This window comes from Bradysia coprophila, chromosome III (genome assembly GCF_014529535.1).
Source record: "Bradysia coprophila strain Holo2 chromosome III, BU_Bcop_v1, whole genome shotgun sequence".
Classification (NCBI taxonomy): Eukaryota; Metazoa; Arthropoda; class Insecta; order Diptera; family Sciaridae; genus Bradysia; species Bradysia coprophila.
The window spans coordinates 238,194-260,341 of record NC_050736.1 but is presented as its reverse complement, the minus strand read 5'-3'; the positions used below and the strand labels follow the sequence as shown (position 1 = coordinate 260,341).

Sequence of the window (22,148 nt, the reverse complement as noted above, 5' to 3'; positions counted from 1 at the left end):
TTGGAGGATTCATTTTGCTAAATTAAAAAAATGTTATAGACTGCAACAGGAAATTCATTCTGTATTGAGACCACCTAAATAAGGATGATGTCTGCCATCGATACTTACAGACCATTTTCATTCGTCCATATTTAAAGGTTTTTCAGTTTATAAAGAAAGTATGGTCGGTTTTGTTAAGTAGACATTAAAACCAAGAAACAAATAAATATCTATTGAAAACCGTATGTACCATACAGTGTATAGTAGCATTCAAATTAGCAACAATACAGTGAACGACATCTCAAATGTCTCACTGTCAAATTTTTCTGAAAATTTTATTGTGTCATTGCAAATTCACAATGACATTCTCTGAAAAAAATGACAGTGAGACATTTGAGATGTCGTTCACTGTAACTACAATAAAATGAGAGCTTCCCTGAATAATAATAACCGTATCTATAGCACCGATTAGTACGAAAGAAAAAATGACTTGAACAAGGAAACGTAAGCATGTTAAAGTACACATATAATATGATAGATGTGCTTCATAAACATGCTTGCAAATAGTAGCTATAAATTCAGCGTTCCTTGCATCAAAAGTTTCGTTGTTCAATTTTGCTGTCTATATTCAATATTCCAGTTAAACACATTGAGTACTACATACCTCCAAAGCTTGCGGCAGAAGGTGAACTGGTGAAGACAGGAGCTGGTTCTTGATTGAATGGAGCCTCTTTACGTAAAGTTATAACACCCGGACTTGGTTGGCGATAGTACGGTTGTTGTGCTTGATATTGATGTTCGTTCGAAGGGGTTGATTGGTATTGTTGCTGCTGAGGTTGGTATTGTGGTTGCTGTTGTTGCGGTGCCTGTTGTGGTTGGTATTGGTCGTAGTTCGCCGATGGTTGGTAAGACGGAGATGTCTGTTGTTGATACTGGTTCTAAATTATCGTTTAATAAAAAAAAAACATTTAAGTTTTTATTGCAATGCTGCAATGAAAATAGAAGAGAATCTGCAAACAACACGAGAATTTTTTTCATTATACCATTTAAAGCACTACATTGATGGTAAATATGTATAGTGTAATATAGAATAGAGATAATGTATTTGTACAGTGTTATAAGCTTGATAGAAGCATCTTACGAATTTCTTTTAGATGTAGACTGCTAAAAAAATCACTTTATAGCATTGACTGAATAGCAGTTGAAGACACAAAAAAATATTCTCAAAATTCCAAATATTTGCTTGAAAACATTTCATTTGCATTTATATATCAACTTTCTCGGCTTGTAAACAGTTTCAGTTTAAAAAAAAACGATAATAGTCCTTGTTATTTCCAACTGAAATTAAAGTTAATAATTTAATCTCCATTAGCAACAAGTTTAATCTGATCCGAGCTTTATTTGTTTAACTCTCAGATAATCGTCTATAGCAACTATGCATGACCAAACGAATATGTATATAACAGACGAATTTCACGATTTTTTGTTCCACATTTTTCTCTGAATTAAAACGTTTTTAATTGAAATGTATTATGCAGAAATGGAATTACGAGAAAATATATATTTTAATAAAAAAAAATATAATTAAGCGTTGGTACACAGTAGAAGCTTAAAAGCTTTTTTACTAAGTGAATTTTGATGGAATGTAATATTTTCTTAGAATTCTATTTATTACAATGAATTTCACCAAAAAAATTTCACGGTTAATTATTATTTGTTGAATATATATAAATGAACTAGAGCGACTAACGATCCTAAGTTTATCCAGAGGGATTCTTCTGAAAAACAGAAGACCGAAATCGGACGCATTTTCCATTGGAATTTTTTATATGTGCCCAGTAAAGTATTCAACCCAAGAAGCCAAAACCTCGTTCAAAAAAATTCTTCGAAGCTTGTGTGGCTAGTGTTACAAAAATTCCTCCAGTTACACGAGCCGTACAGGGTCGTGTGGGATGTCATTAGAAAGGTAATTGCAAGTACTTCCGGGGCAAATAGGGACTTAATGTGTTCGAAATTCATCCACACTGAGATATGCACAGTTGAAGTTTTAAACCGAAAACTGAAAACTTTCACTTTTCTAACAGAAATTTCTCGAGGCACACGAAACGTACATGGTCGTGTGGGGTGTCATTACAAAGGTAATTGCATATACCTTTAGGAAAAGTAGAGTTTACGGAAGTTTGATTGCATCTGCGATTCAATATAAGCACTTAAACATTACAACTTCTCATAATTCGTCGTAGATGCTTCCGAACCCCAATAGGACCCTATTTTCCCTGAAAGTACATGCAATTACCTTTCTAATGACACCCCACACGACCATGTACGTTTCGGGTACCTCGACAAATTTCTGCAAGAAAAGTGTTAGTTTTCAGTCTTTTTTCGGATGAAAACTTCTCAGTGTGGATGAATTTTAAACCCAATAAGACCCTATTTGCCCCGGAAGTACATGCAATTATCTTTCTAATGACACCCCACACGACCTTGTACAGCTCGTGTAACTGAAGAAATTTTTGTAAGAAAAGTGCAAGTTTTTACTTTTTGATAACCTCACGTTAGCCACACAAACTTCGAAGAATTTTTTTAAAAGTGGTTTTGGCTTCTGGGGTCAAATACTTTACTGGGAACATATAAAAAATTCCAATGGGAAATGCGTCCGATTTCGGTCTTCTCTTTTCAGTAGAATATACCCTCCCAGCAATATTTCGCCTTAAAACAAAAAAAATCGTCGTAATTGTTCACTTTGTTATTCAGTCAATTTTCTCGCCATTGTACATTATTAAACGTAAAGCTTGTGCAGAATCAGCAACAGCTGAACTTCACCAGCTGATCAACGAACACACTCTACTTGTATAATATACAATCAAAACATATTCTAAACAACGAGTTTACTACAGTCATATGTGTTATGTGTGCACATAGATGACCTTAAGCAATACTCTCTCTAGCAAACAAACTCTCAGCTCTCTGTGTCAAATTCACATCTTATTTCTTTGTACAATCGCTAAACCGAACTGGTGTGCATACGTTATTTTGCACCAGCTGGTCCCATTTGGAATTGTATGTGACCAGCTGGTGCAAAATAACGTATGCACACCAGTTCGGTTTATCAATTGTATTCTACAAACACTATTCTACATTTTGACTGACTACGATTGAATGTACATGTAAATTCCAAATGCTACTTGATTCTTTCACCACTTCAATAAAAGTAGTTTGGTTGCTACAAAGGGTATTGCCTTAACGTATGTGTACACTGTATGTAGCTTGCATTTAAATTGTTTTCAAATACAAAGGTATTGTCGTTGTCGACCAGCTGGAGATGTTCAGCTGCTGCTGATTCTGCACAAGCTTTACGTTTAATAATTGTATATCAGCAAAAATAAAAAAAATAAAATCTCAACAAAATCAAAAATAAATCAAAAAAAAGTTTCTTTTGCTGAGAATTGTTGCTGCTGCACACCGTACCTGATTTCCAGCGTATGATTGTCCACTATACGGTTCAGCAGACGGACGCTGATTGTTTAGTGTGTAACCTGTATTGACTTGTACAGGCTTGCGAACAGGCGACCAACCGGGTAAAGAGCGATTAGGATCGGGGGACAATGGTAGGCTTGAGTTAGATTGATATTGAGGAGATGGTTGATATTGCGGAGAGGATTGAGGTTGTTGTTGTTGATATTGGCTTGGAGATGATTGTTGTTGATAATTCGGAGACGGTTGCGATTGATATTGTGGTGACGCACCACCATTCGCATAACCAGGAGCTGGGTATTGTGATTGTTGCGGAGCGTTAACCGCTACACCGCCAGCAAAGGCTGTCGTACTGGGCGAAACAGCACGAATCGGCTGAGTCGGTTGTAAGTACGCTGGTTTGTTTATTTTCATAAAGCATGGATCGGGATTGGGAAATGCGCGACCGGGCGTTGCACGAATTTGACGCGCTTGAGATTGCGAATGCTGGCGTTGATAGATTGGTTGAGGGTGATTATCAACGGGAGCCGATTGATAATAGTTATAGGTTTGCTGCGGTTGGGATGGTTGAGTTGGATAGGATTGGGTGTGTTGTTGTTGATAAACTGGTTGAGGGTAATTGGTTTGTTCTTGTCGATAGGGGGATCGCTGTTCTACAGCGGAATTGTCGTGTGATGGTTGGCGTGCGTTATTATTGTATTGGCTGGGATATTGATTTTGAGATGATTGATGGTATGTGTTACCCTGTAAATTGAATATAGTGGTTATGGTTTAGTAAAAAGTGCTGTTTTATTTCTTTGGCGCGCATATAGTTCTGTGTTTCTGTGTAGTAGATGAGGGTGTGTGCATTCGGTTAATCGAATTAATATTAATTATTGTGCCAAGTTGAAAATTAAATTAAATTTTGTGAAAAAAGATACGACAAAACAACATCAACTTTCATTTAAAGACATTTAATCAGATTTTCATCAATTTTAATTAATCTTATTTCCAAAAATCCCCAAACGGCTAATAAATTATCCATCGATTCAGAAATTATAGCAAAGTTACACAGTTGCGTTTTAATTTTCCGATAACAAACCTTTTTTTTCCTCGTTGCTATTATACATCTCTTAAAATAAATTTTCAAATATTCTCGTAAAAGAAATCGATAAATTAAAGCCAATGGAAAATGTATCTGTTCAAATGCAAAGTCTTATCGGATGGGTAAACGCCTATACATACGTATACAAACGGAAAATGTCTATAAATCCTTTTTAATGGACTTGTAAATAATCAATCATTTATCTTCAAGAGTTAATTTTTCCAGTTTTTTTTATATTGGAAATGTAGAAGGCTATTAAATCTTCGACTTAAAAAGTTTCATCTGCCCAATAACGGGACTTTAACTTTGTTTTTCAAAAAAAAAAAATGATTTGATACGAGATTTTCTTAATTAGTCTTTGTCCGTGTATTCAATGATGGTAGGGTTCCTTGTATTTAGTGGAAATCATACAAAGTACGCATCGGACATCCTTTAAAAAGAGTTCAAAAATACCCGAAAATCGGTAACAATTTCTCGTGTACAAACTGAGAGAGGCTTCATGAAGAAATCCTCTTCATAATTAATAAATAAAAATAATATTCGACCTATCCGATCACATTTCTTTAAATGAGTGCAGCTTTCGAATAAAATATTTTGTTAGCCACTACAAATTACAGACCAACAAACCAATGAACTACTAATAATTCAATCTGATTTAGGTGTAATCAAGAAACTCCCAATTGTGGTGAATTTAGTTCAATATCATGCCTCAATATGTTCTCTAAATATTTTCTTTTTCGTTATTTTCTCCTTTCTACATTTTTCTGAGTTCGTCGTGTGTGTGTTGTTTTTTCCTGCTCAGTCTCAGTTTCTCTACCTAATACATCTTCTCAATTCATACTGTAGTGTTTCTATGGCATTCATTCGGACATTAAATCTTTTCTCGTTTAGAAATCCTTTTTAATGGACTTGAACACAAAAAACCAATCACCAAAGGATTATTGCGAACATTTAGAGTCTTTTTTTCGGTGGGTTTGGTTGGATTCTTAGAAATTAGTGGATATAAATGAAATTGGTGAGGGAATACAGTTTCTATATTGAAATACAACCGTCAGTTCGATGAAAATGATTTTACTTATGGTATGTCCCAATCAAGGATTTATATCTGCGCACTGTACGGATGTGTGTAATAATATGTTTTCTTCATTAAACTATATCTTGCCGTTCTTTCCCTGTCACCCTTTGTGTTATTTTTTTTTTCAGATGTAATGGAACAGGAACAACTATTGAAGCGAAAGTTTTACGTGTGAAACAATAAACATTGTCACCGAACTTGTAGTTTCTTTTAATAGAATCTTTCTATTTACCTTCTTTGTCTCATCTTACATTACGAAGTTCTCTCTGTATTAAGCGTCAAATCCATTTTCTTACAAATTTGTATCTTGGTAAACTACTTACATCACACCCCAATCACAAGTGTATTGATCCGAATGTCTTAAGACCTCAACATTAAGCTATTCGCTAATTCTCTATATCATACAAACACCTAATGAAATGTCAATATATTTAATTCTGTACGATAAACCTTACAAATATTTGAAACATAGCTGAGAAGGTTTTTCATCTGCAACAATGGTTCGTTGTGTAGAATGCTGGATAGTTGAACGGATACTTGAACTACCTATCGAGTATGTATTGTATTGTCTATATATGTACATCGACTCCTTTCACCGAAAGTGGTTAGGGGCGGGTGGCAATATTAAATGCCTTTGCATACAACACACAGAGAACACACAAGACTTTTGAATGTTTTATAATAAACCATTGTGCGATTAAGTTTTATAACGTGAATCGTACAACCGAGCGCTTTAGCTGTAAGAGAAAATATTTTAATTTAAAATATGTATATGGTGATAATGGTGGCCTTGGGTGGTCCTTAATGATGTTGTTAAGGGCTTTATGTCTGTGATACACACTATATATAATTTTAATATTCATTAAGTTTAAAGCTTTTGTTTATACACACATTTTCTAGACATTATACGTGGTCTTGAGAGAGTGAGAGGCAGAATAAGAGATAGGGTTGCTTGTGGAGGTATGATATATGGTTTCGAGCAACAGAGGCTATGTATGAACGGATCGTTCATGAAAGCTGTTGAATTATTAGCATACAAACATTTTTGAGGGCTTTTAAATGAAAGACTTTATAATTTCTTGTTTAATATCTCTTGTATATACATTATGCTATCCAGACAATGTTTTCTAAATATCTTCTGAAGACACTATGGAATTTGTCCCAGGGATTTATGGAATTTGTTTTGCTCCTCGGTATTCATTGTAATTTTGATAATGGGCATATGTGAGCTCGTCGTCGTCGTCGTGTGTATATAAATGCGGACTTGTATTCGAACAAATTGAGCTCATTAAAATATCTCGATTAATATGAGTTTCTTCAGAAGTTTGGATATATGAAAGTGAGAGGGTATTTTGTTAGCAATGAAGTTTCACACCAGCTATCATCAACGGGATTAATTTGGAAATGCTTTTTCGGTATTACAGAGAATGTTCACAATATAAATTATGTGCCGAATATGGTGACAGTGGCATTTGTTTGTAGAGAACATTTGTTTCGAGCAGATTCTTCGAAGAAAATTTGTATTATTAGGTTTACTTTCACGAACAAAACGGAAGAGATTATTACCGCTTTTTGCTTGAGAGGAAGTTTGAGGTATTTATGCGAAACTACAGTAAATAACTGGTGTCTAGATGAGCCTGAATCGAAGTGCTGATTCCGTTGAAAACTATGCTAACGATCACAATCTTGTCGTTAATTAAATTGCATGCGTTTGTAAAAGTAGCAGAATCATTTTGATTGTCCTGAATAAAATAAATCAATTACGACTTGCATAAGTATTTACTGTTGTTCAATTTTTGAGTCCCTAAGCAGATGTTATTTGCTATTAGTGACCAATAAAAGTAGATAGTACGCCAATAGAAAGAGATAGTGCGCCAATAGACGGAAATAGTACGCCAATAGCCGGAAATAGTACGCCTATGGATACGTCAATGTATGTAGGTGGGACAGAGTTTATTCGCGTATTTTTCCCTTGATGAGTTTTCCTTTGTATGTAAAATTTTGAAGAGAATTTAGACCAAAATAAAAACTAATTCGCTGATTTCCCTTGTACTGTGCATTCGTACAAATAATGTTTAATTCCCTAATTCATCTGCCGTTTTTACGAAACCTTCTAATTATTTAAAAATTGCAGTGCACACAAACAATTTTCATTTCAGATTCATTTCGTCCATATTGACCTAATTTTCATGGAAATAAAATTCATTTAGTTCCATGCATTTTCATTACACTGATTTCCATAATTTTGAAAGAGTCCCAATTAAAATGGATTTGCAACATTGCAATTTGAGGTGGACATATTTCGGTGAACAGAATGGAAAAAGTTTAAAACGTAAACTTTAATTAGTTACGTATCACATCGAATTAATGTAAAATGAAATGTGATGAGCATAACGTTGTTTTTTAACAATTTTGTTGTTGTTGTTGTGTTGTCGGTGTTGTTTATTTTTTTTTTGCATTCATTATCACGAAACCTTTCATTTTCAAATTTAATTTTGTTTCCACTTTTTAATTAGTTCACATCATTTGGAAAAATACTTTGTTGCACAGGTGAATACTTTTGGTATTGTAGTTAACGGAATACAATTTTAACCGTCGTTTATTGCACACGATAGTGCAACTTTTTCGAGTATAAAGTGTGGGAATTTCGGAAACAATGAAAAAATAAACAAACACAATTTTTCATTTTCAATTTGAAAAGTTTTTCATTTCGTTGAGGAGTTCCTTTTTTTCCGTTAAGCAATTCGAAGAGTGTATATTTCATTGCCATTTGGAAATAGTTTTTCATGTTGATAAATAGGAAAATGAAAATGAAATTATTTGTGCGATGTAAAATAGCGAGAAAGAAAATTTCCGTTTTAAAAGTGAGCACATTTGTAAGTGCTTTATTGAACAGTTTAAAAGTAATATTGTCGACTGTTGCAACGACGGAAGAGTCGAGGATAATTTTTCAAATGGTAAAACCTAAAATATTTGAATGGAAATAAATTCAGATGGGTTTGTGTGGAAATCGAAATAAAAGCATGACTGTTAGTGTTTGGGGAGGAGTAACTACAGCTCGAATGCAGAATATAAATCTGAATTCAGAACAATATTTTATGAAATGATCGGAGAATAACTTAAAAAGATTTTTTTTTAGAATTGAGGAAAATAAACACTCCGCATTGATAAATTCCTGACATCGATATAGAAGATTCTATTGTGAGCTTTTCACTCCTTATCTCTACCCCATACAAACAGTATATATTCTATGACTTTTGAGTACTGGTACGGCCTAATAAAGGTTGTTAAAGACATGCTATCATATCACAGATTTTAGACATTTAAACAATTAATTTAGATTGGTGTCAAAATGAAGCTATTAGTGCCATTACATACAATGTTTTATTGAAGACTGTGATGCCAGTCAAGTCAAATACATTCATTTTAACAAAAACATTGCATTTCGACGAATTTCTTTTTTATTGAAAGTGAAGTTAAAGCAAATTCTTTCCACTAATGGACCTCATTAAAATAGGTATGATGATATTCAAGAGTTACATATATTTGGGTGAGCGTTATAAATTATTCGATTTACTAATATTTTCAACAAATTGGTACTAATTTCGACTAATTTCGGAAAAATATATTGGTTGTCCGGGGAAAAATCCCTCAAATCTAATTTTCCAAGATAGTGCATCCTTCGTCTGATTCGTCTGAAGTCAGTTTAAAAGTTCATAAAGTTGATTTGATGTCATTCGATATCTAATTACTTTCGTATGACTGCGTGTGGCGTCAAACACGAAAAATACCCTTCAGGAACCGCTCGAAATCCCAGCACGACCAGTTTGGCACTGTATACACTAGACAAACTCCCGTATGAGACCCTCTGTGCTCAAAATTAAAAATCGTAGAACCAATGATAGGTAGTGATCGGGCAGTGCAATAAAGAGACGCAGAGTTCATACTGGGTAATGATATGGAGTGTACTGTACAATGTCTCGGTCTATTATAGGCCTATTAAAACGCAATCTCGGTAAAACATGGAACGTAATAATACCTTTCCAAGACCTTGGGGATACAATTTCGAAAACATTAAAATCATTTTTATGAAGCAAACGACAATTTGAATTCATATCAGAGCCATAATTTACTCCGATTATATTTGATTTAATTAAATGTTAACGAACTTTGTAATTGTGCAAAATAGCCGTCGTATTTATTAATTAACTCAGCAGGTTAACTCGTGCACATCCGATCTCTTATATTAAAATATTTAATCAAATCTGTACAAAGAATCCTCTTTGTAGAATATCCCCAAAGTTTCCTTCCTTGTTTTTATATATCAAATAAATTTTAAATGTTTTTCCACCAACATCCAAACATTCCTTTTTTTTCTTTCTGCAGCGATTTCACTTTTATACCTTTGGAGTAATCCTAAATAGACAGTGGTGATGTTCATTTAAAACCTTCCACTATTCTTCTTATTATAATTAAAACCGCAATATACATGCGGTAGACACATTTTTAGACAATATAACTAAAAATGGTTAAATGGCAAATAAATGCCTGATGATATACGAGCAAGGCCTTTTGGCTTTTCTCCTAATAACATTGTCTTTCTTGATGTTGAAACATTAATTACCTTTTTAATTACATTATGTTTTCTATGCGCTATGTATATTTTACGTTTTATACCCCGACGTTTACAACGAAAATGGAAAATCTAGCATAGCGAAAATGCTATGCAACGCGAATTGTATGCGGTATATGAACTAGAACGATTCTGGGGAGAGAAAAAATATATCAAAAAGAAATTTGAGTAGAGTCGTGATACAATGTTTGAGGAGGGTAAATTGTTTATGATTTATAGTTAGCGAAAGCTATGATACAGAAGGAAGTTTCCGCTACTAAAAGATAGCTTGTCATCTTCCACTATATTTTACTCTGTTTTAGTCCTTCATAGAACCATTTTTCCTTTTCATTCCTTTTCACACACAGTAGTAAACGGTTCCCGAATTATTATGGAAAGTATAAATTTTTTAATGAAAATTTTATTTTTCGTCTTTCAGAGCATTCACGCCATAAATATATCTACCGAAAATATTACACTTTTAATACACTCTCGTTTTATATGAAGACTGTGTGAGAGTTGCACGAAATGGCCCAAATATGTCTGTAAAGCTTTCTCCAACGAAAAATAAATGTTCGCAATAAATTACGTTGGCTTCAATTTTCCAATCTATTCTTTACATTGTCAATATCGGGTAGAAGGAAGTAAATCCTTTTAACGATTTCTTCGGATATAGAGTCAATACAATTTTATCTTATTTATAAATGTGCGTGGATGAGAAAATGACAAAAACAGATATCCGGCTATCTGCTGAAATGTAACAAGAAGGACAGTGAATGTTGCTATAAAACGTTCATTTGGAAAATATTTTTGTTTGTGTGTACATTTACTCGTTTCCGATTTATGTTGTCGATCCTCTTTTCAAATCGTTTTAAAGAGTTTTTTTTTTGTAGGGAAGTACAGTCGTAATTTATTGTTTAATGCTTTCGACTTATTTAACAGACTTCTAAAAATGTGGCTTTTGCTTACTTTTTGTGTACATGTAAGTATACGAATGAAAAGAAAATAAAGAGCGGTGGTGGTATGAAAAAAACTTCACATATTTATATAATGTATCAGTGACGGCAGTTAAAAGAGATGCCAACTGTTGAAACAGTTTAATATGAAACTATAGTTTGAATCACGAATTTGTGTTCCATGAGACTTGTGAAGATACACAATTACAGAAGGGATTCGTAACGAAAGTCATTGTGAAAAATGTTTACAGAAAATTTGTTTTGAGGAAGGAACTAACACGTACAATTGTTGTGGGAATTGTGAGAATTATATTTATTTGCAAATATGCTCAGCTTCTTTCGCCTGAGTGCACATGTGATTTAGATATAATATTACAATCGAGATTACAATGCTTCAGGAATACCATTAAGCTTCTGCCATGTCATTGGATGCGGCTCCCATAAAGTTGCAAAATTGAGACATACATCCAAAGAAACGGACTTTAGTTCTCGGTTGCCTCCCACCCTAATAACTTTTATATATCTCTCCACTGTAAACTGCACTTTACGGTAGAGCAAGCGAACTTTTAGACGCTCGATACATAAAACAATTCACGCCGTAAGTGAGCGAATTAACTCGATGCACTAAAATTGACAAAGTTAAACCAGAAACTAGTCAACAAGATTTCGAAAGTATCTAGTCCATTCATCTGGTGCCAACATAGTACGGAAATAGTACAAAATTGTCTATCGTTCCGAAATTAATCTTAAACTGGTAACACACTTACGAATGAAAACATATGTCTTCTATCTATATCCAGCACTGCACATCATTACATAAAAATATTTTTCATTAAACATCAAAATGGTTACATGGATACGTCGCTGTGCACATATAATATGACATACAACCTACACGAACCGTTTAACTAAAATGTAAGAGACACAATAAATTGTGTGCTTGAAGGAATTTTATATTTTATAACAAATAAATATCAACAACAAAAAATTCTTTCATTTTGATATCAAAAGCACACGGGACCATCCTCATATGTATAAAAATGAAAATATACAGAAAACGACGGTAAAAAAAGGTAACATCCACATATTAGAAACCACATCTTGCGTGTAACAATAAATATAAACAACTTACCTGAGCAGGTGATTGCTGGGGTTGTGGCGCAACTCCTGATGGTGATTGGTACTCTGGTTCAGGTGGCCAAGCAACTCGTTTTAAACCACCTGCAAAAGGAATGTCGACATATTAAAAACCAAAGAAGGAAGAAAAAAAAAATTATCTGAGACAAAGTAACGAAAAGAAACTTTTCTTTTGTGTTTTTGATACACTTCTGGTACTATAAAACAGACACAATTCTTATGTTTTTGGGGGATATTACGACCTACAAGAGTCACAAGGAGAATAAAACACAGTTATTAAGGGTTAAAAGTTGTGTATAAAAAACGAGAGCAAAATTGTGAAGGTTTTCTTTTTTTGTAATTTACCAAGTTCGTAAGTTTTTTTTTTTTCATTAGGTACTTCCATGGGATTTGACATGAAACTTTATTAATTTAAAACAACACAAAAATTCTCCCAAAGAAAAGTTTTTAATTTATTTTGTATAGCTAACATTCTTAAGTTGAATAAATTGTCAAATATTAAACATCTCGTTTTGAAGTTGAATTCCTTCCTATGACATTGTGCGGATTTTGATTTGGATTTTCATTAACTTACACTCCTAACCACTTTTTACCGAAAAGGATGAGGGGCGAGTCACGATTGAACGAAATTTTGTGAAGAGTTTCCAGGCAACAAGTATTCGTGTATATACAATTATTGAACTGTTTGCATGTACCAACGAACAACAAAGTGCGTTAAATTGTGCAAATAACTGACGCCTTTGCAAACCCCCATGAAAGTTTGTAATAAAGTTTTATATTTGCACAGAGCAGTATTTGATGGTGATTAATTTTTAATTGTGATGATTTGCATATGTTTGGTTTTTCCTCTGGGTTTCACTTTATATTTGTATTGCTCAATGTTAAATTTAGTGTGTTTTCGGCTATTATATCCGTCACTTTTAATTGCAAACCTTAGCTTTCAGACATTTAAGCAACGTTCAATAACTAAAAGCGATGTTTGACAGCTTGACATTATTATGCGTAAAGCTTTTACGTTCATCATTCCCATTCAATCACAAAAGAATTCTTTGAAACCACATTCACAATTCTGGGAATTTGTTAATATCAAATTTTAGAAAATCAATAAAGTTCGGATAATAACACCGTACACCTGTTGAGCGGTGGAATCAAAGGCATACACATTACCGTCGAAATTTGAACGAAACATCAACACAAGCAGACAAGAAATATAAACTCCAGAATACCATAAAACTAATAAAAAAAATTAAATTCAAATAAAAATACAAACACCAACATGATTATTGAAAGAGGAATTTATCACTGACACGATTACGAAACGAAATTCCGGTAGGTAAATAAAATTTCGTTGAGGAAGAAAAGTTTAACGAGAAAAAATAATAATAATAAAAAATATAAAATGACAAATTACGTGCCTTGAAAGAATATGAAATATTAAATGGATATATTCAGCAACAGTTCAAGCTTAACTAAAAGATGCCTCAGCAATTTTATAGAAAATTTTTACAGGTGAGACAGATAGAAAGAAAAAGTAAAATGAAAATAGCAATCAACGTGGGTTGAATTTTGAGAAGCATTTTTTTTTTTCGTTGATCCGTCTCATAATAACATTTTTGCAGCTCCTTGAGCACGACATGCACTATGAAAACTACATTTTCGTGCTACACGTTATGATATTCGTTTAATTTTAAAAATAAAAAAGAAATGCGCTTACAACTCAACGAGAAAACGACAGATTAATTTACGTGTTAATAATTACGTTGATATTTTAATATTATTTCGCTACGAAAATAAATATTTTATGAATATTTATAATAAGACGGTATATACGAAAAGTGTGTGATCTTGATTCTTAATCGGCGGTGTATTTCAATATAATTATCGTCAAATAAATGCTCTCTCTTTCTGAAATTGTAACTAAAAGGTTGCAGAGAAGAGATTCGTTCAAACATCAACAGCTGCGTGTGAAAAATCATGATCGAGGTCTCAAATAATAGACATTGAGAATTGCATTGAAACATTTAAATTGTCTTACGTGCACCGTTTACACATGTTAGTGTAATTGGATAGCCCAGCACCTTGTCTTGACCTATATTTTAAAGAAAAACTTTCGTATTGAAAAATTGTGGCTTTTCCGGACGGAAATCGATTTTCCATTTCCATAAATCAATTGTTTTACAATTTTCGTAACAAACGACATGGGCTACTTGTGGAGTAATTTTTAAAAACTTATCGGAGGTGGATAAAAACCTGTCTGCCTCTATTACACATTTCAACGGAAGTATTTATTCAGTACACTAAAGATACAATTAAGTGGGTGTTTAGCACAAACGACTACATTGTTTAGCTGTGAGAAGAATTTTGACTGACCTAGAAGAAGTACCATCAATATCAATAAGTAGCATTTCTTTATTTTCGCCTAACTCTCCAATGACAATCTCGAATGGGAAAATTAAAAAGCTACGAAGCATTAAAGACGGTTTGACAATTCAACAATACAACAACCCATTAATAAACATACAAAAATTAGTCCAATTAGTACTACCAGTTCAGATAATTTTTTTTTCTTTTAGCACCTGTCCTAGGTTAGCTTCTCTTAACTCATATAAATTTACATATAAACTCGACTTTGGGAGCTTCTTCTCAAGTTAACTATGCCGTTTCAGTCGCGATTTTAGTCCATTTAATATATTGAGTCCTTTTTATCCATAAAGTAATGGATACAAATCTTTTACACACCTGTTATCAACAGCTACCAAAATAATAATGTCTGGTTGGTGTTATTGTGTTATAATTAAAAATCCATGTTAAACTAATGAAGTAAAAGATTCTTGTACCAACCATCAAATATTTGAAATACAAGAAGTAACAGATTTACATTAATTATTGTAGCGACGAGATTGGTGTCAGTTTAGGTCGACTCGAAAAAGAACATTATTTTGACTGGACCCGAATTTTCAAGTCATGGCCTGAAAAACGACTTGATGACCAAATTTTTTTCATTGAGCTGGATTTTCATGGTAGACTCGTCAACTCTCCTTTTTCTTCCTAAAACGTAGTGTGAAAAAATCAATCAATCAATCAGGTCACAGTTACAGGTGAATTTCAGTGTTCACGTAATTGAGGCCATTGCCTGATATGACATGACCTGAATTTTTCAAATTGCCCTGACCCCACAGTGCGCCACATTTCGGATAAGTCTAGTTGAATGCAAGTAGAGAAATTTGCTTTAAATATTCATGCCCTAAGTTTTGGCTTCCCTTAGTTCAACAGTGACAAAATAACGACAACACTTTATAACACGGAAACTTGGCAGAAATAATTGATTTTCATGAATATAAACCGATCATAAACATTCCAAATAATCAATATACAACCACACCATAAGGTAGAATATCAAAAACCAAAAATGTTCCATGCTCAAATGCGAAATGCACATTTTATAGATTTATGGAAATGGTCGACGATTTTGCTCTAGCTTCATATTATTTCCATTAAATAATGTATAGACGGCTAAAACCGCGAAATAATTAATTTGTTATGTTATTTACTTTGTGGCTATGTGGTAAATCAGTTCATGCAACAAATATTTATTTTGCAAATAATAATTTTCCCGTAGATGTAACCATTAGCGTTATTGCCATTTTATGTTAATGTTTGCAAGGATTTGATATTGAAATTGAAACCAGTGATATATATTCGATGTAGTCTAATTTTATAAAACCTAAAAACGCCTTGTCTACGTAACAACATTTAATTACAATTATGTCTATTAAGAGAGCGCAGCTTCAATTTCCGCTTTTTTTAACAGAAAACTGGAGAATATATTTTCATATATGCTTTGAATAATTCAATTGTGGATATGTGACAATTATACCGAATTGGACAACTTTACAACTGGATGACATTCGTAGTGTGTGAAAATATGAAAAACAAGCATTTACCAGTTCTTTACTGGATTAATTCCAGAATCCGCATGCATTCAATTTATTCAGAAAATGAAATTTATGCGATTCGTATATTTTATGTGAAGAGAAAATGATTATTAATTTATGTAACATAAAAGCTAGGGTTCCCAGACGTACTCTTTTTCTGCATTGCAACTACTTTTCAACGACTGCAGCTGGCCCAATACTATTTCATTTTTCTTTTTCTTTATTAAAAGTTAAAAAAAGGTTGCTAGGCGTAACTAGTAAAACTTAATTGATTTTGTAAACAATTTCTACAGCGAAATAATATGCTCATTTTTTACTAAAATCATTGTACGTGTTTCACAAAAAATTTGGATTTTAGTAAGATATGGTCATTACACTTTCTTTCAAAATTTCACTTTGAAATTTTTTATGCAAAATTTGTTTTTGCAAACAACAATTTTGTCCAACAGAACCGCGGTGGTTAATGATTAATACTTTTTTGGACAAAGTCTAGCCATCGATGTCAAGAAGTAGCAATTTTTCATGAGAAGCAGAAACGTTTGTGGTTATCATCAATAAATGCTAAGGCATTAAAGCATGAAACGATGGTTCCACTTCGTTCAAAAAGAGTCAAAATACAAAGCTACAGTCGGAGAAATATAGATTTCGGGTTTTTTAGACATGTCATCATTTCTCTAATTCTCTCAATTGCCATTTGAAATAACATGCGAAATGAGAGAATACAGAAAAACGATGAAAACGATGATGTCTCTTAAAATCACAAAATCTATCTTTCTTCGACTGTAACTGAAAAACTCTTTTGGCAAATGTACTCTTTTTGAAATTTTCGATCTGGGAACCCTAATAAAAGCGTACATAAGTAAAGTTAACTTCGTACAGCGTGCATCCAATGTAGTAACTGTTTATTTAATATTCTCTTTCAAATAACTTTATGCTGTAAACCTGTACCACTGGAAAACTAATTTCGAATGGATATTCTTTTAAAAGTAAGATTCTAATTTCCACCTGAAATCAGGCCATTGCTTTCTATACGAATAATCATTTACAGAACTCAAAACATGAATGTCTGTCCAGTCGAAAACATATCCTCAACGAGTATATAGGTATAGCAAAATAGAAATTAATTTGTGATTCTGCTTGCTGTGTTATTGTTTTGTTATGTGGTTTGTATAAAAGATGCTTCTGCCTTTGCTAGTACATATACAATAACATAAACTCTGCACACGGTGCACAATGAAAGTTTCTATCAAAAATAAAAAAAAAGTTCTAATACTATGAGGTAGAGTACCCTTTACTTCTCAAGTGAAAGGATTTATCGTACAGCTTTTTGTAATATACATACCCCGCATATCGATAATTGAAATGATGGAAATAGCTTCTTGTATTTAGGTTTGTAGATATCGTGTTTTATGTTCTTCTATTATTATTGCCTATGTTACGTTCTACTCTTCTGCACTTTTACTCGAAAAGGGTTGTTTATTTCGAACTTTTACGAATTGGCAAAACTGATGAATAAAATTTGCAATTGCTTCAAGGTTGTTGTTGACGACAAAAATAATGACAAGCTCTTGGTAAATATGGTCCTTGATATACTAAAATGCATGTTAAAAAAAATTGAAGTACAAGATTTGAAATTAATCAATTAAAAATAGATCCGATAATAATGCTGCCATCGATGAACCCAGTCAATTAAGTCTTTCTAGTTATGGAAATATCATAACGCAAAAATATCATAGACTGGAAATCGCTTAATTCAGTGGGGACATCGATGACTGTTACAGCTCAGATCAATTCTGCTTTCATAAATTGAACAAACTTTTCTAATATATAAATAATAACACCTGTTGCAAATTTGGCACTGCAGTGAAATTTACCAATTGTAGTTCCTTTTAGCACGTCTTTGACATGCATCTACCGGATATTTATCAATCTGAACTGATGAAAACGTACCTTCTCACTAAAAGCCACTATAGCATATCTGAGGTTTTAACTAAAACGAATTGCCTTCATTTATAAATGATTTGCCTTTTAGGACACGTTACAATGACTGTACATTTTGCCTTATATGTAGTGCAATTAAAAATAATAGTCAACCGTTTGTGAATGGTAATATGGTCGTTAATATTCAACAAATCTTGTTTACCATTTTTTTTACCATACTATTTCAGAAACATGTTCGCATTTCGAATCACCACCTGTCTCAAATTATGGTTTTTATTATTTTTATCAAGTTTTTGCTAATTTTTTTTATTGTCTACAGAGATTCCATTTTTGCGACACAGAATTATCAAAGGTGTATGATGATGAGGATATTTACAAGAGTGGTTGACGCTCTATTGTTCGGTATAATGACGATGGTATAATAATGTTTGGTACAATTTTCATTTCATATTTATTTACCAGATTATTTCCATCTGACACAATTCATTGTATCCACAATGATTTCCACGCAAAATAACTAAAGTGTACGTCGTACACCTTTATATTCATGATCATCATTAAATTATTTTGCACATTTTGCTCATATTACGAATTTGTATTCTTGCGCTGAATTAATTTATCATGTTTATTTATGACATTATGGGATTCGCTGACATTTTCCATAGAAACTTTTCGCATAATCTCTGTTAAGCTCAGCATATTTAGTGTCGTTGGGTAATACAACAGTTCTCTGGAATTCTTTGTCAAATGGTTAAGATGATGTTGTTGTTGTTGTTGATGATGATGGTCGGAAATATCTTGCGTAGAAGAGAATCTTTATATTTTGATTGTATTTGATCTGATGTAGAGATGATAATCGTCATGGCGTTTGAATATTTGGTGGTTGTGTATAATGAGATGGGGTGAAACATTTTCCAAGTTGTTTTTGGGAACATTCATTCTCTAACAGATGATGTGTTTTCGGTACGTAGGTGCAGAGAGTGTCGTAGAAATTTCACTTTAAATGATTTGAATGGAATGAGAGAAATCAATTAATTAACTGATGCTTTCAAATGGAGTTAAGTACACATAATATTGCTGCTTGAGTGTGAATTGAGATTTCGATGGAAGCAGATGGTACAATAGTTAAACAAACTTTTACCCAACAATGTAGCATTTACAGGGATTCATGTGCTCCAATAATTTAAGCATTGCAAATTATGTAATTTCCATTAAAGCAAAATTATTTTTCGTTTAGTTTTAACAAAGTTTGGAAAAATATGTGAAGCTCAACTCAGCTAAAATTCCTATGAAAAATGTGTACGTTTAGTTAGGTTCAGTCAACCTCAGCCAACAAATTTCATTATTGCGTATGGTAATTGTGTATATTAAAGGGAAATTCTTTACAGTAACTGTCTTCCATTTCTAGTTTAAAATTCATTCAACAACCAACTCTTGTGATTGTAATTATCCAGATGGTGCGACACTTAATCGAAAACGTACTCTCGTTATGCCAATATTACAAACACTCCACTGCGATTGATTTACAATTTCACGAAATCAAAGTTCGCATTACTCAAAATAACTTCCAATTACATCCAAACTTTATTAGTGAACCCCTTTTTCGATTATAGCTATCATAATTCCTCGTGTTACTGCCGCAGCAATTTTCTACAAAATTGTTCATTTCATTTTAAAAAATACTGTCATTGTCGTGGGCAGATTTATGACCTGTTTTAATACCACATGCGACTTTGTTTTCGTTCATTTTATTGTGGCCATCAGTTTTATGTCTGTCCTGAGGGCTATCATTAAATTTTCTCACATACCGCTCATCCCCAACGTCGTTTATACTCGCAAATGGCATTTTCTAATATACATGACTACAAAGCACATACGCTTTATATATGAGCATAGAGATATACGGCTTTTGCAGCACTACACAAACATCATAACCAATGTTATTAGGTAATGATGGTTCAACCGTTTTTTTCCGAATGAAATTTTTTTCCCTCTTTTTCACAGTTTTAATAAATGAAGCTAGCATTTTGTCGTAATTGGAATATTTTCGAGCTGATTTGTTGAAATGTCTCGGTTAAGCATTGATTCAAATGTAAATTCATCAATTTGAAAATAATGGTTCGTGTGAGTGTAGATGATGATGATGATGATTACAATCAACGAATGTTCAACGGAAAAATGTTCATCATCATCGAACATCGAATGTAAGTAGGTACGAATTCTACGAAGACAGATTCAGTCGCTGAATGAATGTTATCATTATTTTCTCGAGTTTTTTTTTGTCATTTTAAAAATTGATTTCTTTCAGTTTGTGCTTGGTGCGATTATTCTTATTATTTCACATTTTCCCATAGAGGATGATGATGAGAACATAGAAAATCTATTTCATTGTTATCGATAAAAAAAAGATTCGTCACTCATCGAATTGTTCTCAATAAAATATATGACCCGGGGAGTACAACATTGATTATGTCTTATAGCTTGGAACTTGAATTGTTACAATTTAATCTGTTGTCGACAGTGACGACATATATTTAAACAATGCGCACATGCACAGGTCTGCTCCTAGCTATGTCGCTTGTTTAAATATTATGTTATAACTAATGAAGTAACAGATTTTGTTTAGAATATTAGGCGATATTTTGAATAAAGGAAGCAACAAATCTTCGCTTATTGTTTGTGAAAGGTGTATACTTTAATGTTTCCCATGCAAAGGTAGATTGGTGCTTCTACAAATAAATAGACTAAGACTTTACCTAGGTTTCCGTCGTTGCTGTTAGAAATCGCTTTCACCCCCGCCTACCATATTATTTATGATACAGTAAGGATATTTTCTGATTTTCCGATTTATTTTTTATTATTTTTTTGGTTCATTTCTCCTGATGTCACAGTTTGGCGATTTTTCTTTGTTTATACCATCGCATTTCCCAGAAGTCATACTTTTTCCATGGTGTATATATATGGTTGTCAACATTTTCTTATACATTTTTTTTATTATCCTGTTTTTCATCGTTTCTTTTCAGGTCACTTATTTTTGTTAGAGGCTATCACCTTCTTGGCGTACCCGTCAACATTGTCGTCCCGAAGAAAATGGGATTTTATTTTCCGTCCAAGATGATGTGTGTTACATTATATTTCATATTGCAATTTGTTGTTATTTTTATACACTTGAAGGTACGGTAGAGGTGTGTATGAGACATACACTGTATTCTTATATCTTCTATATACATAACTGAATGATACGGTGGAATGGATGGATGCGAATGAAACATGATTGTTTACTTACATGCATGTTACACACCGCACGCTATAATAACATATTTCAGTGATATTTTTTGGTACGCTTGGATATACACAAAGTATACGAGGGGTCAATTTCCATACAGAAAATGACAATTTACTTCGAGGTGGAGATCAACGAACTTTTGTCAGTGTCATGTCATATAGTGATATAGTTTACGCACGTTTTGTTTAAAACACTGACAAAGTGACTGAGTCACAAATTTTACCTGTTGCAGGTAACTTTATCTCCGGATAATCTAGATTATCTGCTACAGCTGTAGATTTTGTACGGAGAGTTACAGCTGTGACAACTACTGTACGTTACCTGGAGACAAAGCTATCTGTGACAGGCAAGTTGTTATACTCTTTTTTGTCAGTGAATCGCTCGAAAGTTTCTCATTTAAACTTGATCTCGTTATGTAATAGATATTTACGTCACAAGGACAAACAAGTTGAAAAGTCAAGTTTTCGGGTGAAGTTTGTTGATTAGAGGCGAAGCCGAGGTCAATAGTCAAGCGACTTTTAATTTTTCGTTCGAGTTACATGCTGAGGGCACAAAAAAGCTTTATTGATGAAATGAATGGTTTTCGGTACAGAAGAATGTAAAATATTCAACGGATTTTCAGAATTCAGCCGTTTAATATTCGAATTCAAGTTATTTGGAACCCAAAAT

General features: G+C 33.1%; 1 protein-coding gene across 4 annotated transcripts in view; it reads right to left on the bottom strand.

Moving 5' to 3' along the window:
* LOC119074388 (trithorax group protein osa) overlaps positions 1-22,148 on the bottom strand; it is a 107,258-nt gene that overhangs the window by 10,072 nt on the left and 75,038 nt on the right. For all 4 annotated transcript variants that reach the window (XM_037180511.1, XM_037180518.1, XM_037180526.1 and 1 more), the window contains 3 exons: positions 12,313-12,401; positions 3,448-4,197; positions 644-917 (listed from right to left, as the gene is read on the bottom strand). In XM_037180511.1, coding sequence (XP_037036406.1) covers positions 644-917; positions 3,448-4,197; positions 12,313-12,401 — 1,113 coding nt within the window. The remainder of the gene's footprint in view (positions 1-643; positions 918-3,447; positions 4,198-12,312; positions 12,402-22,148) is intronic.